Source organism: Pyxicephalus adspersus, chromosome 4 (genome assembly GCF_032062135.1).
Source record: "Pyxicephalus adspersus chromosome 4, UCB_Pads_2.0, whole genome shotgun sequence".
Lineage (NCBI taxonomy): Eukaryota > Metazoa > Chordata > Amphibia > Anura > Pyxicephalidae > Pyxicephalus > Pyxicephalus adspersus.
Genome location: NC_092861.1, coordinates 92,396,242 through 92,418,817, shown reverse-complemented (window position 1 = coordinate 92,418,817; position 22,576 = coordinate 92,396,242). Strand labels below are relative to the sequence as shown.

Below are 22,576 nucleotides of genomic sequence, written 5' to 3'. Positions count from 1 at the left end.
AAATGCATTTAAAAAAAATACATTTTAATTTTCTAATTTTATCTTTCTTTACAATGTGTTTGGTGAAAAATGTTTAAAAGGCTTGCAGTTGATAGAAGGGCTGTGTTTAATATGGTAGTAACACATTTAGTAATGTGTTTGTATAATTCTACTTGGGTCATACCACAAAGGATGCAAATTTATAAGGTGTAAAATACAAGGTTAAAAAGAAAAATTAATTCTCCCTAAACTAGAGGTTAAACTGTAAAGGTTTTTTCCTAAAGTCAAAGAAAACCACCAAAATGAGGCCTAGTTCCTGTGTGCTATATTGTAGTGAAATTGAACTGCTATTAGTACTATTGTGCTAATGATGAACTATATGCCCCATAAGAAGCCTTGTATCTGCTATGTATAGATCTGTAAGACTGGTTGCACAAATATGCATTACCAAATAAAGCCATCTTTACCCACAACAATATTGCAACCAGGTTTGAAGGTATCTGGGCATCAAAACACAGATATCTTGGTTATGCAGAATAGAGGACTAGCGTAATTCCACATTTTTGCATATCTTGCTTTGCAGTCAACAATGGAGTTCCCCTCTAGGCTGCAACAGGAGAGGTCTTAATGAAATCCCACAATATAAGGGACTGGGTTAGAGTATATTTATTCCTGTAGAAAAACATGTAGCTTGCTATTCAAAGCTGGTAGAATATCTCAAATCCTGTTATTTCTCTTAATGTATGGAGAAACACCAGTTCTGTTATTAATGTATAGTAATATGTTGATTTTTTTCATGGAGGGCACAGAACTAAATCTTGGTTGTTGTGTTATAGTCCTTGAGGGTAATTTGTGACACACAGTGGACCTAATTGGGTAAGCTTAGAGGCTCCCTGCAAAGCATGCCTGAGAGTCAATTTTTGGCTCCAATAAAAATACAGTAGCTTGTATGTCTGGTGCACTGCATATGGATCGTCATTTCCGAAAATAGGCGTCAAGCTGTTGGACACTGAGCATGTGTTCAGATCAGTTATGAAACACAAAATTAAATGCCCATTTCATAATTTATTATTAGTCCCAGCATGCATGTAAAGTTTACCATAGGAAAACAGGCTTTATATACCAAAAATGTCTAAGATTTAGATTACAGGTACAGCACATTATTACTTTATAGAAAGGTTTCAACAAATCTCAAAAGACCCGTTGAAACCTATTGGTACTGGAAATATCTAGTCATACAGTATGCAGAATTTATGTGGGGCACTGTTATAATTTATTACATTACACAATTTAAAGGTTTGTTTTCCCCTGGTAATTATAAAACTCTAGGGTAACTTTTCCCTAACTTCTTTATGGATTAACTGTATGTTGACCAAACCTTTACCTTTAAAGTTAATCTCCAGAAACAGAAAGAAAACCCTAGCCTTACAATGGGTCTACCCAGTATAGATTAGATTTTTGTTTAGATCTATAAGAAAGTATAAGGACCAATGCTCAGGGTTTTGGGTGGGCCCTTTAGTGTTCTCATTTACATTGGGCTTCTTGTCCAGTGTTGTAGGGATTGATGTCAGCACTTGCTACACAGGCAGCAGACAAAGAAGCCTGCAAGAGTAAAAGGATAAAAGTAAAGTTCTGCTGCGGTTCCATTCTCTGACCTTCTGTCACTACAGGACACAGCAGTACAGTAAGGGTGGAAGGACCGAACCTCAGTCCATGGTGAGGAACACAGGCATCCAACACTCGAGAAATGTTATCCCATGTAATTTGGATGACTGTCTTCGGTGTCAATAAAAATTAGACTTTTTGGATTATATATAGCCAATTCTTTAAAAAAAATCTACATTTTCAGGTCAAAGCTTGTATCTGAATTATAGAATTGGCTGATTTCCTGTCTGTTAAGTTTTGCATTTTTAATGTACAGTTATACAATATGAAATATTTTCTCTTTTGAGGCAAATGAGCATTGATAATAGAAGTACTGAAGTAAAAAACAAGGTATTTTTGAAATGTAGTTTTAAGAACAAACCATTTAACTAGAGTTTTCTTACTTCAAATAAGAAAAAGGAATAGGTTTTGTGAACATTCCACTTTAAAAATGATATGGCACCGTCGAACATTCAAATGTAGACTAAATAATTATTTCCCAACCTTGATCTTTAGGGATTTCTTGGATCTTTTAATTTGTTTCCCCACATTTAAAGGTCTGAGAAAAGGTCTAACAATGAGCAGCATACTAGAAGAAATACAGATTATTTTACTCATGCTTCAGTAATACCACTACTAATGCTAGAGCCCTTTTCATCGGGTCATTGTGAATGCATTTTACGAACTCTGGCTTCTCTTTTCTTCACATGTCATGGTTGATGGTGATTCAATAGCACCTAAAACCGCATCCTCTCCTAGTACTTTCCTACATCCATGGGTGTACTAGTAATTAAACATGATCTCCCTGCAATCTTTTCAAAGGGTTATACACCATAGTTGCCTAAAACGTTGAATTTCCAAATACTGATGACAGTATGCTGAAAATATATTGCATGATTTTAGAACTTGTAAATATTTTGATGGTATGAAAATAAATCTTTAGCTTGGTTTTTTCATTTTTGTTTTCCATCTATATCTTTGTTGCAAACATTCAATGTACAGTAGTAGGTCTTGGAAGTGCAAAAAATATTAACAATGAGTTCCAAAGGGGAATGTCCTGCACGAACACAGCCTCTGTCCCTGAGATGCATTTATTGTTGTAGTACTAACAATCTTTCAGGTTTGCATTTATCACATTGGAAACTTGGTAAACCTTGTAATAAGCTCAGTATTTCAAAATTTGAATATCGGATAACGATATGTAATATGAATATGCAAGTTGGGGATCCATAAGACATGCCATTCCAGGGATGCCATAACTCATACACTGGGCTTAATATAATTTGATCTCCAGTTTTGTGCATAGTTCTGTGAAAGAGGAAGGTGTGTGTCTGTTTGTGTCAAGATAAAGTTGGTTGCAAGGGTGTTGAGGGAAAACTGGGATTATATTATGTGATTGTAGATAATTAAAAATGGTAAGGTTATAGAAAAGATATGATTTTGTCAGTGGGTGCATGGGGTGCTTTTATGCTACTTTTTAGCACAATATTGCTAAAGAAATTATAAAATATATATATATATTGCTTTTTATATATATAGAAAAATATAATTGCTGCTCGTGATGATTTCATACTTTGGGGGGGGGGGGGGATACAGGTGTATAGAATTTAATGTGGTTTACAAATTTAAATTAATTATCCACACATCCTTTTAAGGATATCATTAGATGGGAAACGTATGCTCCCTAAGAGCAAGAAGACTGTTGCAATCAGAACCTATTTCTCCAGTTGCTATGCTACTTGTTGGAAGCTGTGTTGGCACAACTATTCACTATTTTAAAGCAAGATTTAATATTTTAGGTTGAAATCTGGCAACAATTACAAATACATTCCGGGGGCACAAAATTAAATGGTGCCCAGTGTTTTGCAGTTTATTATGTAGAAATACCTGTTCCCTGCCAGCAGCTGCAGAGGGAGGAGTCTTGCTCTTTGTTGAGGTCTAACACATTTGCAGTCAGCATGAGCTTTGCTAATTGCAGAGCTACAGATCTATCTTGGTAGGGGAGCATGCTGGACCTCTGCAGTGATATCACAGCTTCCCCACAGATATAAAGGGTTCAACTCTGCAGCTGTAGGCAAGGCATAGGTTACTTAGGCTGTGGTTGCATTCTAAGAAATTTTCTCACACCCTTTGTTTTGATAAAATTGAAGATTCTTTCCCATAGAACGTGTATGTTCCACATGAAGAAATTTAAGACCATCATGTAAGTAAACATTGGAGATACATTTATATATGAATACATAGGAACATATACTGTATATATGAACATTGGAATATTAATGTCACAGTAAATTTATACAATATACCCCAGTAATTTTAAAACTTTACAAACTTTAAAATATTATTTTCCTAATCTAAGGTCTGTTGTAATATTATTTGATAGTGTGTTGTACCCTTGCAGGTGGCTGACTGCAGACATTGCATTGCCTATTTAGCCATAAATATAGGTCAAGCATCAGTAATGGCTGCAGTATTTCTCTTGATTCTAATATACCATAAGGAGAATGATCATTACAAGCCACATAGCAAACTAAGATTCCTATGAACCTTTTACTAGGCATTTGAATAATTGTGTGAAATAAAATTAGGGGTTGAAGAAATGGTAGTTGGCTAATAAGCAAGAAGTTTTTCTATACTGCTCATGGGGGTAAGACTGACCTTGAAACAGAAGCTCCAATATTTTCTCTGAATAGAGCAAAGGCAGGACTTGCTAGAAAGGGCTGATGCTGGGAAAGTCACAATACAAAGTAAGAAAGGAACTGCTATTCTGAATAGAGCTTACGAACGCAATAGCTTTGAATTGCAAGAGATCAGAGGAACCACCGCTAATAAGTTGGGTCTGTTGTGCCAAAAGAACACAAAATTACAGTCTGCACATGTACTGGACTCTTAGCGGGTGTTTTTGGACAAATTTCTTTCTATTACTACTAATGTGCCTTGTTATGGCTATGACATCAGATATTGGTAGTGTTCTAAAGCTATCCAGTTTGGGTAGGAGAAGAAAGTACAAGACAACTAACTTAATAAAGTATAAGTAGTATAACTGCAGACCTGTTCATAAACAAATACCCTACTACTAGCTCACAAAAAATAGACCTGTCTGATCCTTTGCCAATACTGTACATTACTGTGTATATGAAAAGTTTAACATAAAAGTGTGTTTCATCCCATGGCTATTTTTGGATCAGCATTCCACTTGCAAACTCTTTTTTTTTTTTTTTTGTATATTTATATATTTTTGGTAAACTTTTAGGTTTCTAATCAAAATTTTGGAATTTTACCTAGTAAAATAAATGTATGAAAATTGCTGAATGATTACATGTCCATAAGGTGTTTTACTCATGAAATAACGCTCTGATATCAGACACATCCAGCTCTGCTCAGTTTCCCAGAATTACTGCAGGAGTGTAAAAGTTTAAACTCCTAGACCCCCTGGATATTACCCCAGGCCTAAGCTTCTGTCTAACATTGCCTTTGGATAATTAAGCTCTAGATGCAAACCTTCATAAAGCTAAATACGGTGTATCCAATATCATAACATCTTGTCTATAGAAGCCCATTTATACATGTGTACTTTTTAATTATTGTACCTAAAATGTAGAGGATTCTGTCAACTTGTCAGCAAAATGTGTTGTCATGTCATTACCTTTTTAAAAGATGATGGTATTGGAATCATGTGATTATGCCCCTTCATTCTATTTCGGTGTCTTATTTTGACCTAAGTCTGTTATTTTTCAGAAGTCTCATGACAGAATTTTAGTCAATTTGCACTCATCCACAGTTTCATTCAAGTAGAAGTAATTCAGTCAGGTGGTTCTAAATTCCTCAGGCTTATTAGAATCTTCAACTTTGTTAACCCAATATTGTACAGATGGTTAAACTTAAATTTTCATTGCAGATTTTTCACTCAATCCACTTTTACTTTATTTTAATATAATAACTAAAGCTATATAAAATCCTGAAAGTTTAAATGAGAGTTTCTAAAACAATTGTAATAATTATTTTTGGCAAGCAGAGATACCTTCAGATACTTGCAAAAATTAGGCCAATATTTTGATATTGATTTATAGTGCATTGATTTTTATTTATAGTGCATAAACATTCCATGTTTATTATCCTTACCGTAAAACAATATTTTTGTTATTCTCCCTCAAACATTCATTAGAAAAAAAAGCATCTTTATTGATTGGTTTATTATTGGTAAAGAAGGGGGTGCTTTGTCTTCATGTAAAGTGTGTAGCAAACTCTTGGTGTCAGAGCCATGTGCAGTTATATAAAGTGCTTTTTGTTGAAGCAGTGGATAAACAATTGAAAAATATATATTCATGTACCCTTTTTTTAACAAAAAATCAATTCACAACATGTTGTTTTTTCAATGTGGTGCATTGAGATAATAATCACAATAACTTGCATTACCTGTAGAAAAAAACAGGTTGCTATAGTCTACAATTTACTGGGACTTTCTATTTGTGTGTTAAGCAAACTGCAAAAGGTAGGTCTGTACCACTCCAAACCTTCTGCTGTGTGATTTATTACATTTAAATGAAATGTAAAATATATCAGCAATAAAAACTGTTGTATTAAAACAGCTCAAATGTTGTATTGCATCAAAGAAAACTAATTTAGATTTCTAATTGCTGTCTGAACAAAACAAGTTTGCTCAACAACAATATAGGTTTAATAACGTTACAAAAATAATTCAGTGTTTATATTTTGAGTTTACAATAATTACAAATCATAGTTAAGTGAATAAGGGCAGCTTTTCCCCAAATGTAGATCTATAAAATCTATTTTAGGACAACGTAAAAAGCAAGCTTTTGATAGCATTATTTGACAGGTCTGATGTCTTACAAATAACAAATTGTACTGTGTAAATAGAAGGGAGAAACAAGTTATCCTGTAATCAGTACAATCCTCAAACTACAAATGAGGCCAATATTGAACCAGATGTTTCTGAGGTATAAAGATTTCTGGAGGAGTGGATTTGAGAGCACCAAAATGACAAATAATTTAGAGTGACACATAAGTGTCTTTATTTTATTACACCACATGTGTAACTGTATTCCATTTTGTTGCATATCTTCTTTTCAGTAGTACTGATGCATGTTTTTTAAAGACTTCTAGGCCATTAAAGTTGGGTTCTTAATGCTGCTATGGGTAGAACAGTAGCTAATATTTGCTTTACAGATTTGGTTCCTTGATTTACCAATCAGTGGGACACACTCATATCTGCATGGAATTTGCAATGTTCACCTATGTTCCATGAGCTAATTACATTCAATAATATGAAAGAAAAACATGCTAGTGGCTACAAATGTTGATGGGACATTAGACATGCTTTAAAGATACTTTAAAAGCAACAGCAGTCATTATTGATATGTACCCCGTAAATTTTCACTGTTAGATAATTGCTAAAGATGTAGTCATAATGGGGACAGTCTATTAAAATAATGAAGTGTGCAGGTATGATGGACAAGGGATAATAGATGAGTATTTATAAAAAAAAAAAAGTAATAGAATAGGTCTTTGTCAGACTACATGACTTTTCAATTTGTATAAAACTTGTGAGATGCATATATTTAAATGGTCTGAGAGAAAACTGTGAACAACGATCTGCTTATTTCTTTACATATATTTAAGAAATGTATTGTTTGCTGAACTCCACAGGGCTAGGCAAGACCAGATGGAGTTCTGCGCATGGCTTTACATATCCTAAATGCAAGAATAATAGGATTCATAGATTTAGTTGGATATCTGCAAATCTTAATTCTTCCTCTTTCCTCTTCCATCTACTAAGACTCTGTAAAGGAAAAGCAAGGGAGATGAAACTTTGGTAGGAAAAGACAAATCTGCATTTAAATAAAAATATATATATATATATATATATATATGGATCTGTTACGTTTATTGGGTATCAGTTTTGAAACTATTAAAAAAAAAAAATTACTTTTTATTACTTTTTTTAATAGGCTGCTGAATAGGTGGAGTAATGTGGCTTCAATCCATTGATTAAGGCTTCCTTGTCAATCAGTTGACTAAATCTCATGTCAAGTATATCCTTTGTATCCAAAACAAAAATAGAAAATGTATATGTATGCTTACCTAGTGTAATGCTTCTTATTTGATAAATTTTTTACTCTGTACAAGAGAGATTTTAAGGGTAAAATAAGCTGCTTTTACCAAACCATGATTCACTCCTTTTATAAATTGCAATATCTGTCCTATTAAGTATTTTGTTTAATTAATCAAGACTGACTATTTCTTGGTATACATTTTGTAAGTAAATCTATCCCCAATCACTAAACTTTTATATTTACCATCTTGGCTGTTTTCTTTTGATTGTCCCATTATGTCAGGCATAATATACATCCACATGTTGACTCCAGTTAGGCTCATTTGCTTTCAAATACTATTTAATTGCCTAAAAGGTTTACATTATTTTCTAGAAGTTTCAAGCCATTTGAGAGCACAGTTAAGAAAGTTAAAGACTTCTCTCTGTGTATGTTAACTTCTGACTTCAACTGTACAGGAATTTTTGGCAAAGAGTGGTCAAAGTGTGCTTTTTGACAACCATTTCACAAATGTGGCTTGTATGGGAGGGTTGTAAGAAAAAGCCACATTAGGTTTTTATTAGATCTTTACCATAATATAATTTTGAAGATTTAAAGGGCCACATGGAAAAAGTTATGTTAAGAGACCAAAGTCAAACTCTTTGACCTCCGCACCAAATGGTACATTTTCTGGAAAGCCAATACAGCTCACCTTCCAAAGAACACCATGCCTACAGCAAAGTATGGAGGCGGTAGCATCCTGTTGCGGGAATATTTCTCTGCGACTCAAGCACTACTTGTGCTGGAGGGGAAAATTAATGGGGCAAAATACTATCACATTCTTGTGGAAAACCTGTTGTCCAAGGAAAGAAGGTTTGGCTTGTGGGAGCCCACACTTAAACCAAATAAAAAAAAAAAATGTGAAATGAATTAAGAATTTGGATCCATCAAGGGGCATCATCCATTTTAACTGTGCAAAGTTGTCACAGAAGTATCCCAACTGACTCAACACTGTCAATAATATAAAAGGTGGTTGTTATTAGCCAGTATTATGTATAGTGCTGACCTATTCTGCAGCAATTTACAAAGTCCATGGTCATATTACTAACTGTCCTTTAAAGGAGCTCACAGACTAATGTAATAGACATATGTCATTTACATAGTCTTAAGGACAAAGTTTGTTTTCCCAACTGTAAATTCCCCAAAAACATGCAAAGTACTAAAATGAGAGGCATGAAACATGATCTTTTTATACATTTTAAGAAAATTGTTCAGATCATGCTCCTTCCTAATGTTTTATACCACTGGCAGTTGCCTTGACATACAGCTCAAAAGAACTTTAGAGAACTTAGACAATACAATTTACAATACAATATATAATATATATATATATATATATATATATATATATATTAGTGATATGGTTGTAAAAAAAAAGAAAAAAAAAGCATTTATCCCAGTGAGCACATTATAGGGAGGAAATCCTCTTCATGCGTCCCATTTTTTTAGAATATCCAGGAAAGTATTCTATAACAAACATTGGATGGCAGCAATGACTGACAGATAATACCATTATTTTCAAAATTCATAATCTGTCTAGTCTGGCATAACAAAATCTCGTTGGCTGTCTGCATATTGCTGTCAGTTTTTGTCAAATTTCTAATCTTGTTTTTCTTGAATACTTACTGTAGCACCAAAGTTTACGTTTTAATCCATTTTTTAAAGTATCTGCTTCCTTGTAGACTACTAGGGACACAAGAGTTTAGAAATTCTACTGTAAACCCTTTCCTAAACATAGAGGTTAGAACTTTACCAGGGATCTTATTAAAACAGTTTTGAATAGACCACATTACAATTTATTGAAATTCTGAAGACAATGGTGACCGAAACTATTTGTGTTTGATGCAAGTGGGTCAAATCCAATTCCTGAATTGATTGGAATACATGACTCCAGTCACCTTCTGTTTCAGGAAATCATTGTCCTAGAGGTTTACTTTCTGTCTTAATCAATAACCTTGACCTGCTGTTCAGTAAAACTAATTTGATATGAATAGCAGGCATTTATTAAGTAGGCATGTCTTTTTGTTGATATAACTTCAAAAAGAAAACTAGTTTCTACTGGGGCCATTCATGTAAAACTAGATTTTGCTAGAGCCAATAATGTAAAAATAAAAACAAAAAACCTTTATATAAACTTGTTCCCTTGATTAAACACGGGAACTGATTTATTAAAGCTCTCAAAGACTGGAGAGGATACATGTTTTTTTTACAGCCCAAAAGACCTGGAACGGATCTGGTTCAGGTTTGAACACATTTGCTATCATGCAGATAAGAAATCCATCCCAGGTTTGCTGGATCACCCAGGGGTTCACTGATGAAAGTGTAAAGCTCTCCAGCCTTGGAGAGCTTTAATAAATCAGGCCCATAGAGTTTTTGTGCTGTTCTTTTTCACGGGTCTGCAGATAAATAAAGGTCAGTTAACGTAAAATTACCATAACAATCAGTGTACTTTGTGTTCAGACAGTTTTCTGGGTTAGTGAATGTTAAGTTATATATTTTTGTCATTCATCATGTGGCTTGGCTTTGATGGTTGTATGTTTTGTAGTTGGGGAAAAAAAAAAAGACACAGTTGGATTTTCATACTCGGGTGGATTATCAATCCAAATCATTTTGGAACAGTAAACACTGATGTGATGCATGAATCATCAATTTTGAAAGTCACATGTATCTGTGTCATGATGAGGAAATAGTTTAAAATTGGTGTAGTTTTGTATGCAAATGTGACCACTTCAGAGATTGACAATATTTCTAAAGGTTCCTGTGTAAGGCCCTGGTCCAGCAACAGACCACCACTCCCCCCAACCTAATTCCGCAATCTTTGCTTATAACGAGATCCTGCTCAGCCTTGGGAAGCTAGTCCCCCCCCAGGTCCCCTGTGCACAAGGGATGATGTCTGACACAGGACTAGGAGCTCACAAATATTGCAGAGACAAGTCCAGAATACAGAGTCGGGTCATTCACGGGTAATCGAACCACCAGACAAGGTATTCGAGGGCAAGGAAAAAGCATAGTCTGGGGTCACAGGCAAAAGGTCAGTCCAGGCAGCGCACACACAGGGTCAGAAACAGGAAAAATCAGGAACCGCTGATTGAGTCAGCCTAGCTGAACATTACAGTCGTGACTGGGAGCAGAGAGGCTTTAATAAAGTCCCAGCAGCCAATGGCAGTGCAGGATTGACTCTGAAACGAATCTGCCTCTAAAATCCTCTTTAGCTGTTCACAGCCTCAGTGTGTGCAGGGGATGCTGAGATATTACATCTAAGTCTGCATGGCTAAAGGGAATTAAGTGATGCTGCTATTTCATTATTCTCCTTACTTCTGCAAGTGACCTCTTTGGTCAAAATATTCCATGTGGGATACTGTGGTGGCGCACCCCATAGATATCCCCCATATCGCTGGCCTGATAAGCATCTCTAACAGTCTGTGAATTGTATGCCTCAAGTTACTCTTGTGTAGTAAGGAAATATACTATAAGTCACTTGTAATATTGCTAGCTGCATTGTACATTGTCACTTTAAACCTATGCTTTGTTTGAACTAAGATGTAGATCTGTACATATCATGCTGTGATGTTTCTATATGCTAGAAGTAGAAACAGAATGAAACGCATGTATTTGCAAAAAAATGACTCCATAAATAAGCTTGATTTACAGAGTTCCTCAGCATGCTCCTTTCATGGTTATTAACTTTTACAGAGTAATTACAGAAAATCCCTAAGTTGTGTGAAATGAGAGCCGAAGCTTTATTAGGTTTGGCTTTTCTTTTGTTTCTAACCGGGTAATGAATGACTCAGTTGTTGTCATACTTCATTTGTGACAAGGCAGAGGTTGTAAGATGAGAAAAGCATCATGCTCCGGTAGGCACATCAGGGGAAGGAAATTAACTTGTTGCCCCCAAATAAAAAGCTCTTTTTAAGCATGTGTTAGCCAAATCCTCTTAAAATTAGCTCCTGCCAATGCTTTTTCCTGATGTTTCTGAACTGAATTAAGAGACCTCAAAGAGATGTTAAGACATTCAAACCTTGACTTTTTCTGTCTCTGGAAGCAGTTGGATTTTTCCTGATCCACCAGTAATGCAATGATTTTACCTTGTCATCAATAGTTGCCCACTGTTATTATGTAATTGACCAAAGAGTAAAATGTGTCACAGTCCTAAAAGGGAGATGGCCACAATCAAGAAATCATATTTATTAGTTAACCAATTATCCTTTTTTTTTTTTTTTTTTTTTTTATTGGCCACACGTGGCAATTATGATAAAAGAAAAGCTAGCTGCATCCCTCCCACCATGGCCACAAGCAGGGCCATTGACAGTCTTCTCCAATCAGCAAGGAGCCACCAGTCTACCTAGCAGCACCTCTGCCAGCCCATCACCAAAGCCACTACCAAAACTACTACCAGCAATGCTAGATTTATATTCTTTTATTATAACGAATGTTGTACAAATGCAAAAATTTCATTTTTGAAATTGTGACTACAAAGGTTATGTTGGCATGCCATGAAAGAAAAAAAAAATTAAGAAAATTATCACTGCATAAATGATTCAGTTTATTATGTGTTGCATTTCCTGCTGGGGTCAATAGTAGACTATGTGGACATATGACAGCGTAATAATGCAGGTTTTGGTTGGTTAGTGCTCACTTGTTAAGTGATTATCCTCTTTTGCTTTTGAAAAATCCACTGGCACAATGATAACATTTTTAAAGCAGCTCAGAAGCAAATTAACTACTTGAATAACAAACATGACAATGGCTCGGTAGCTAGCACTCTTGCCTTTGCAGTGCTAAGTTTCAGGTTTTTATTCTCAGCCAGGACACTGTCTGCATGGAGTTTGCATGTTTCTCCCACATTCCAAAAACATGCAGTTTGGATATTTTGGCTTCCTCCCCAAAACGTAGACTGTTTTAATGACATATCACTATAGTAGGGACATTAGATTGTGGGGGCCCATTTGAGAGACAGCTAGTGACAAGACTTGAACTTTATAAAGCGCTACATATTATGTTGGTGCTATAAAATTTGCAGATAATATTCATGTAAATCGTTTTACCTCCTCACTATTTATTTAATATTAATCAACTATAGATTAAATAGTTTCTGTTATGCATTGCCTTGTTTGTTAGATTTTTTTAATATAGGTGTATTATATTGGTATTTTAATTCACTGTGCCCACACCTGAAAAACTATTGAGCCCTGCGTAAACTGGCATTTGTATATGTCCTACAGATCAAAACAACTTAGATGGAGGTCAGAATAAGGCTAGGTGTAAATCGAAAGTAGGTCAACAGCATTTCCTTATAATTGTTTGGATGCAAACTCCGTGGAAGCTGAATGCACCCTATACTTTTTATACTTGTTATAGCATCCAATTTATTAAAAAAAAAGGGCGCTTATGTTTGTTAAATATTGTAATTACACATTTATTTTCTACTGGCTCACATTTTAACACTATGCAACACTGACAGACACTACAGAATGTTTGTATGCATGTATAGTGTATATGAACACTCTGAGATATCTAACCTGTTTACTATGCAAATATGTTAAATATGCCGCACTGATCCTCCTACTTCAGTACTAGTTTTGAATTATACCTAATATTTCACATATGCATCACGTATGTATGGGATTAAACTGTTTGTACCAAAACAACTGACATCTTTCAGAACCTTCATCCCAGAATCCCAGTGATCCTAAAATGTCTAAGTATTAGAAGATTTTCATAGAGTGGGTAATAGTTGCTATGTCAATGTCACCCTTTGCCACCTGGACAGAAAGTGATCAGAAACCGAGAATGTTGGAGTTGCCAGAAAGTGAAAAGAGTCTTTCATTGGGGGGAAAGCTCTGCCTATTTAATCACAAACCAAAAGAGTTACAGTTCTTGTTCATGCTTATGTCAGTACTGATACATTCCCATGTGTGGCATTTTGTGACTAATGAATGTGTATTTCATTACAGAACATGTTGGCTTGATTATCTTACTTGTTTCTTAATCATATATATATACACATATGTGGTGTTTGAGTGGTTCAAAAAAGTACATCTGTCTGCTGACCATATATAATTCTGATACCAGTATAGTGAGTTAACTTATAAAAGCATGCCTAAAATTAATATTCCATAAAAATCCATTTTTTTTTTTTTTCCTGGCCGAGTTATATACATGACCATTGGCTGCTATTTTTCCTAGTAAACCGGTGCCTCTATAGACTATCCAAAAACTCATTTGTGCTAGCAGTTTAGTGCCACATCTTTACTTTGGTTCCTGCCCTTTCATCAGAAATCATTATCTCAAGCAAACACTTTACGTTTTGGATACTCTGAAGTACTCCAGGGGTCACCCTTCACCTCCCTTTCCTAAAAATGATTCATAATCTCATCTTCTCAAGGCTTGATTCCCCTGAAAGCTTCTTTTGGTGGGCCTCCAATGGGTTCACTAAGCTTTATTCCATGCTGCATGGTCATGCTGTCACCACATGGGAGATCCTCAAGGATAAATCTAGGCATTCAAAATTTTTTAGATCTATGCAGCCACTTCATTGGGTAACCTCACACATACAAGCGAAGCTGCTTACACCCCCCTTACTCCATTCAAACACTTTTGCTTCCAAGTTGGTAGCCCTGTTAAATTCTGTCCACCATGCTTTGCCTTTTTTCACTCCTCCCTGCTTTTCATTGACAGTAGTGTTTTCTCCTCTGCAACATTTATTCAAGCTAATCAGCACAGAAACCTCTTTATGAATGGTTTCCATTGCCACACTCATGTTGCTAGTTTTAACTGATTGGAACCACTGCCAGTTTTACTCTACTGGATTGGTGCAGATACACATATTGAAAGTTTTTAGTTGGTGAGTGGGTCTGGAGTATAGTTGTGCTTTTTAAGTAGAGCGTATGGTTCTTCTAAAAGACTTAAAAGTATATGCGACATAAGTGTTGATGGGCTTTTGTTTGCATCAGACCTGCTTCTCTCATGTTATGAGTTAATAGGATTACACACTTGAAGCAGATCAGAAGTGAGTTGTCTGCAGGTCAAATACATCCGTCAACAAATTCTGGATGATCTGGAAAGCGTATAAAATTGATAAAACAAATTGCATTTGCTCATTAACCATAACTATTAGGCCAGGTTCACATCTGTGCAATGTAGCACGAACACCACAAGGTAACGCTGTATAGTGCTGCACTGCACTACAATGTTCATGTACTGTGTGTGTTATGGTGCTGTGGTAAACCAAAAATGTGGCAGCATACAGCACCATGCACATTTATGAAGCCACACTTTGGTCCTACAATGTGACTCTGCATATATTTGCAAATACATGTAACAAAAATGTTTTCGACTCTAAATATCAGAAGCCGTTTAATAAAGCTTTCTGCATAACAAGAATGCGTGCTGGAGAATATTTATACTTGAGCATAGGCACCTAATGCACTCTGGGAAAAGTACACTTAACTACCACCTACACTTTAAGTGTTAAATTTTATTTGACAACCAATCAAGCGTTGGTAAAAACAAAAAATGACATGTGTTTGTGGTCAGGGGAAAACAGAAAATAAAGTCACTGCAAATGTATTGTTTTTAATAAATTCTAACAGGATATACCTTGGTGACATCTGAGAACTATGAACAGATAGATACATGCATACCACCCATGACCTATCCACCTACTTAAAGGTCTTCGTTATTGCAGGTTTAATGGATTTTATACCGAAGAGTCACAATGTAAAAAATCAGCACATAAAGTTGTTAAAATGTTTTCAATTAAAATAACCAATTCCTTTTTTTTTGTATTAAAGATTTAATACCTTGTTAAACATGGTGCTGTATGTGCTGGATTGCTCATGTGGTTTCCAAGATAAATTAATGAACATTCTTACACTGCTAATAAATTATTATTAATCCATTCAGGATTAGCTTGCCTAATTTATATAAAAAGGAACACTGACACAGAATAATAAATGAATATAGCTTTAAAATGATATCTTAAATACTATATCCTTGCCTTTTAATAATTGAAATTCAGATAAAATCCTGCTAATTAAAACCAGGTAGAAACCAGAGACAAAGTTATGCCTAATTACATCAAAAATGGCCCCTATTGTCCATTTTTGTTTGTCTTCTGACACAAATTATAACCCAGCCATTTACCACTAGAACAAGGTCCAGGATATCAAGTTAACCTAAGTGTTTTCAAAACCTTAAGAGCCTGCAATATCTGTTCATAAACCTACCTCCCGAATAGAACTTTAAGATCCTGACAGAATTAGAATGTTTACTAATGTCCAATGTCCCCAGCAACAGACCGAGTTTAGGAAAACTCTTTCCCCAAGCATTGTATGCAAGTTCTGGCAGGCCAAGCAGAGATGGTGTAATGGGAAGTTTTGCCATCTTGTCTAAAGATAGTTTACAGCTTGTCAACTATACCTGTGAATGAGTGTAAAACGCTGCACCTTCTGTCTTCATTAAACGCTGGCATGTAAAACCTCTACCAAGCAAAATGTATTTACAAGTGGTCCCCGAGTTAAGGACATCCAACATATGGACTAGATACAAACTGGGGGGGTGAGCTCTTTCTGCAGCCTCTTTAATGACCAAGACATGCTCTGCAGTTTTCTTTTTTTTATAAAAGCACAGCTTGCTCCAGAAGTTGATGAATGTCTAGGCTCCATAAAGTTTTTTTTGTTTTGTTTGTGATTAACTCAGTGGAGGATTTATACAGTAATTGACACCACCCTGCCTAATATTAAGTTTAGACAAACATCTGTTCTAATTGCATTTATTAAAATAATGTACCTGTTCTGAATTACATACAAATTCAACAAACCTTCATTCCATATCCTGTATGTAACTCGGGGGACTACCTGTAGTTTGGGCATAATTTGTAAAAGCTACCACTAGGACCAATGGAAAGAAAGTCATCTGAATAGTAGATGCTAAAACAAATAGCAGTTTTTTGTTTTGTATTGCACAACCCATTTTATTAAAAACAAAACATATCATAATCCTAGTGAGATATTAAGTGACACATGGAAAGGAGCATATATAAAAGCATTATTTGTTGTGGGGTAAGGTAACTAGGTAACTAATATATTATATTTTGCTATAAATGCCCTTTCTGACCAATAAAGTGGTTGACTACACCCAAGTGGCCTTAATTACCAAACCTTTTAGAAGCCCAATCCTTAACATTGGAAAACTTGCATTATTAGAAACCACCCCAACATGTCCCTTTTACACACTGGGCCTGATTTAATAATGCTCTCCAAGAATGGAGTAGATTTATTATGGGAGAACCTGGGTGATCCAGCAAACCTGGAATGAATATAAACAACATCATTTGCTATTATGAATATAAACAACATCATTTGCTATTAGTTGGCAAACATCTTGCATCCTGGACTAGATCCATTCTAGGTTTTCTAGATCACCCAGATTCTCCCATATTAGTCTTATCTTCTCCAGTCTTGAAGAGGTTTGAGAAATCGGGCCCAATGTCTCTATGCAAATTGTGTGTAGACCAGGGGTATAAAACACAGGACATATTGTAAATATTTTTGGCCTGCGAGAAAATACCAAAAGTCTACTAGAGCTGGGAGACAGTGCTTTTTTGAACGTGCATTCAACCAGACCCTATTCAGAATTTTTACTCTGGGACTATGGCCCTGCTCATGACCAGGGCAGAGCTGAGGAAGACTGTATTACCCCTGTCATCACCAATTCACCCCCACACTCACAACCTACAAACCCTAAATAAGACACTGACGCCATCTTGGGGGATAAATTGGCCATAGCAGCCCTTTTATTAACAAAAAACTTTAACCTTTATTAACTGTTTATATACAACCATAACATATTATAGAGAATAAGTTCAAGTGTAAAGAGAATAAGAACAAATACAAGTATTGGGTCCATGAAACAACTCCCTGCCTTAACACCTAAACTGATACCTCCGCTACCCGACCAGGCCCCCTGCCGCTACCACACTGACTCGGGGACAAATTGCAGGTATCACCATCACTCTCCTTGCCCCCCACAACAACCTAGTGTCTTATGTGGGGCTCATCCTTACCAAGAACTCTATACTCTGATGATCCCCCCCCCCCAGCTTTCTAGACTTCCATACTTCTAAAGTCTCATGGACCTACCCCCCACGCCACCTGCTGCAAAGGTAAAACATTACTCTTGCAAGCAACCCCACACCTTCAATACTCTGCAGCCATTCCTGCAAACTCAGACCCCACAAATCCGTTCCCACCGCATTTAAATGTACCCGATAACTCCTCAGAAACAAACTAGGATTCTTTTCCAATGCCTAACCACAGCACCACCGTTCCGCACCAAGTCCTACTTCTACTTCCTTGAGACGTGCTTTATTCAGTGGGTCGACTGAATGTGCGTTCCGCCATGTCAGCCTGGCCACCATTTTGGACCACAGCAGTACAGTGCCTGGAAAAGCAGACCTCAAGCTCAAAAAATCAAACTTTATGTCCTGTTTAATTTCCAGATAGGGCGATTACCCAAATCATTCCCCCCAGCACATTCGGAGGACTGTCCAGCCTGCCAGATCTGTTAACCTCAGGCACGACCCTGCTCCACTGCATTCAGTGCCCAAACCCCACCTAGCTGCTTCCATAGCCGGCCCAATCGTAAAAGAGAGTAAATGAGTACTCGCCCACATTCCTTCCCGACGCCACCACACACTTCCTGAAAACAGCCCCAAACTGGAAATGTGAAACATAGGCTCCATCCTTGTGAAAAACTCCAAAGCACCCCTTTCCCCAATTGATCCATCTTTGATCTGCCAATCCACACCACCACCTTGTTCCTTCCCAGACCTGAACTTGCTAGGACTGACCACTTCCCCCAAGCGTAATGCCGCGAAGAAGGTAACCACAAACATAGCTGAAAACAAAACCACTTCAAAGGAGTCAGAGCACACCGGACCCAACTGACCCACCAGCTCCTGCAACATGGACACCGATACCGGACGCCGCACATCAAGGCACCCAGTGCCCTTCCTGTAGCCTTTTAATGCCTGACAAACTACAAAGCTCTTAGTTCCATCCACTCAATTTAAATAAAAAAGGCCAAAGCCGACTATTTTCTACTCATGGCCCCACCAGACACCCCCTTTTGGAAAATAATAACCAAAAACAACAAAACCAACGCCTCACCGCCACTTGGTTTGCCCCTATCCCCTTCTTTCTACAAGAACACAAACCATTCCCTCCAGGTACCCACATATGCTTTTCACGTTCCAGTGCACACAGAAACCTCATAAGGCAAACCATGGGGTGGATGAGGCCAAGTTGTCAATAATGACCTCCACCACCCCCATGTTATAGCAATAAAAAACAAACCTTGCGATCCCCCGACAACCTACCCCACAGCGCCAGCGCCTCAATGATTGGAAAATTTCTAACAAAACCAGATTGGTAAAAAGCCCCTTCTCACGCCACTTTTCCAACCAAGGCTTAGCACTCCACCGCCCCCCAAAATAGGCCCCTTACCTGAATGCCCCTGCTGCATCTGTCACCAAATCCAACGACCCATTATCCACTGCCTCACCCATCGACAAAGAATGACCATTGTAATCTGCCAAACCCCCAAATCTTCCCCAAGGTTCTAGTTAACCACACATGCTGCCCAGGGGCCTGTACCCCAGCCGTGGCTGCCGCAAGTCAGCGGCAGAAAATCCTACCTATGGGCATAATCCTACATGCAAAATTCAGTTTTCCTAAGAGCGATTGTAAGTCCCGCAACTGAATCTTGCGCAACCCACAAGCCATCTGAACCTCCGGCTTCAACACCCCCAACTTGTCTTTAGGAAACCGGCATTCCATCTGCTGTGAATCAATTACAATTCCCAGAAAACTTAATGCAGTAAAAGGCCACTCTGTTTTGCCCCCGTCAAAGGCACAGCAAAACGCTCCGTCACATATTCCAGGGACCCTAACAAATTATCATATATTAACGAACCCGGCGGACCAACACACAAAAAACAACCAAGTAGTAGATATTCGAAGACAAACCGGACACTTCCCTAACCACCCACTTCACAAACGTTCTAAAAGTTTCAAAGAAAGCACATGATATGGAGCACCCTATTGGGAGACACATCCACAACCTAAGAAACAAAAGCAGTCCGGATGCACCGGAAACAAACTAAAGGCCGACTCAATATCCGCCTTCGCGAGCAAACAACCCCTCCCTGCGCTACGAACCAAAAAAACAGCAACATCAAACGAAATATACGCCACTCTACAGAAGTACCAAGAAAAGACTGCGTGCCTAAACGTGCCAACATCATGAAGCGCATCCACAAAGTAATATCTTTGTGGTCCCAATGCATCCCAGGTCGCATCCCCTTCCTCTGCCTAAACTGTCTGTTGTAGCGCACCCAAGCCACGCCCCCATATACCTGATGCGTTTCATTGATGGCACCTAGGTAGCAAAAAAGCGCCTTCCCACCTCGCCAAAATTGCGTAAGCCTGCAACCAATTTTGGAAAGTCAGTGGGATCAAATCCCAGCCCCCCTTGTCATTCCCAGGCTTCTTCACTTCGGCAGCTCTCAAATCCCGCACTGCAAATCTTTCCACCGGCGAGAAAATTTCCAGATACTCACCCAGCCAGATCCAATCACGCACACATATACTTCTCCTTTGGCCCCATCCACAACCTGCCTTGCTGCCTTACCCCTGGTAGTCTGAGTGAAGCCTGGCTCGACCATGCTCACTCCGCCCAAACCCTCTGACCCCAATAACTTGGTGACAGACACAACCCTTCCACCCCAGACCGAACACCAACAGGGGGCCCAGCATCCCCCGCACCAAAATGTGCCAACAAATTCCTCAAACCAAGCAGCAAATACATGGCATCCTGACTCCCCTTTGCAACCCCTGTGCAACACGGTCCCTCTTGGGGGCCCATCTGGGCAGAGGATTCCTCATGACCCCCTACAGTTGCCTTGGAGTGTCTCTTGGTAGGGGGGTCCAGAGTGGGGCTTCTAGGGCGGTGCTGGACCCCCGGGGTCCTACTTGGGCTAAAACGCTCAGGAGGCCTATACCTCCTAGCGTGCACCGGGGTGAGGTGACTCAGGCTCGCCACAGCCCCAACCCCCACCATGGCTGAAGTCACTTGGGCCTCTAGCCAGGCCACTCCATGAACCGCAGGCGGCCCAGCAAAGAATCCAGGTCCTCCATTTTGGCGGCTCAGGTGCACAAGACAATGCAGCAATTGTTCTCCAAAGTCCCTTGGCAACTGATTAACCCCACTTGTAGGACCCTCCTTTTTATCTCCTAACCACCAGATCTACCCACTTGGCTGACCCTCCCCCATCTCCTCTTACAATTTTCCCGCTCTTTCCAACAACCAACCCCCATCCCCCATTAGTCCTCCCACCTTGCCCTGTCATGAGGCCCCTCTGCTCAAAGTCTTTTGTCTTGAGCTCCAGGGCCTATTTTTCCCTTTCTCACCTAGCATTGTGCAGCTTTCTCAGTAGTGACAGGTGAGCTCAGCCCCCCAAGCTTTTTTAAAATGAGCATTTGGTGCGATGACTAGCACCTTACTGATAAGCCACAACCACATTGTATCCATTGTATTTTTTTGGCTGCAGCTAAAATTAGTCCCATATTTTCCATTTTGTTGAGAAGCCTCTGAGACTAAAACTGAGGAGTTTCTGTGTACAAATTTGCAGTGCTATTTTGTCTGATTTATCCAATGAAGATTCAGAACTGATTTTGCATGAATGTGTACAGTTAACTCAGAATTTGAAGACAAAAGAGAGATACCTCTTTGTATTCAGTGATATGATTATAATTGCCAAGATAAAGTAAGAATCTTATGTTTTGTGTTGCACATCAATATCTAAGAAGTGTGTGTGTGTTTGTTTTTTTCTTTCTATAAAAACAATCCAGTTGTTTGAGTTTTTTCAGCTTCCTAGTCCCTCTGTATGCTAATAGTTACATAACATCATAGAGATTTTACTGCTGGGTCACAACTGGACATGAAAACATGTTTCCCTCAAATACAAAAGCAATCATGGCAATGCTTGATTGACCAATGAAGAAAGCATTTGACACAAAAAAATTTGATTTATAGGACCTTTCAGTTGACCAGTACTTTTACAAATGGGCAAGCTGGAAAATGCTGTTTGTGTATGTCTGTTTTTCTGGCAAACAGCCTACTTACCTCTAAGTGAATAGGCTCAATGGTACTTGTAAACAAATTGCACATATGTGGACCTAAAAATGTTGTCTGAACACATAGTCCTATTTAAATTGTTTACTCATCCCGGGAGTTACTCACAGCCCACTTCTGTGCTATTCTCTCACACTGTCTATTTACTGCAATCTTTCTCAGGCTTTTCTTGTTCTCCTGACATGAAGTTTGCAGACTACAGAATGCTGTTAAAGGGTCCTGGACTCATTCATACATATATGTTAAATGATATGTACAAAATTAATGATCAGTTTTGTTTTGCAATACATCCAGGTGGCTTTCAGTTAGACTTGAAATTTGTAGATAGCCTTCCTCACTTCCAAGCACAAGGAACACAGGAATCCTTTCTAGTTGCAGCATGGTTTTCTAAAGATACATTTTCCTTTTAAATTCAAGTATCTTGTCATTTGAAGTTACTACATTTGCTCTATGGCCCTGCAAAGACATAGCATAGATTCAACTGGTTCATGTGTGTAGGCAAAGAGTCTCTGCAAAGAGTTTTTATCTAGCCTACTACTATCCTGTCTTAAAAGTAGTCAAATTCTAAAACTTAAATATTCCTTTGCCAACTCACCAGATTTCATTATGTAGCCAGATCTTTCTTTCTATCATAGTGTTGTGTGTGT

The 22,576-nt window shown here is 37.9% G+C and overlaps 1 protein-coding gene across 1 annotated transcript in view; it reads left to right on the top strand.

Moving 5' to 3' along the window:
- Positions 1-22,576, top strand: part of TAGAP (T cell activation RhoGTPase activating protein) — a 181,082-nt gene that overhangs the window by 135,960 nt on the left and 22,546 nt on the right. Inside the window, exon 2 of the mRNA XM_072409007.1 lies at positions 21,442-21,561. Coding sequence (XP_072265108.1) covers positions 21,539-21,561 — 23 coding nt within the window. The 5' untranslated portion in view covers positions 21,442-21,538. The remainder of the gene's footprint in view (positions 1-21,441; positions 21,562-22,576) is intronic.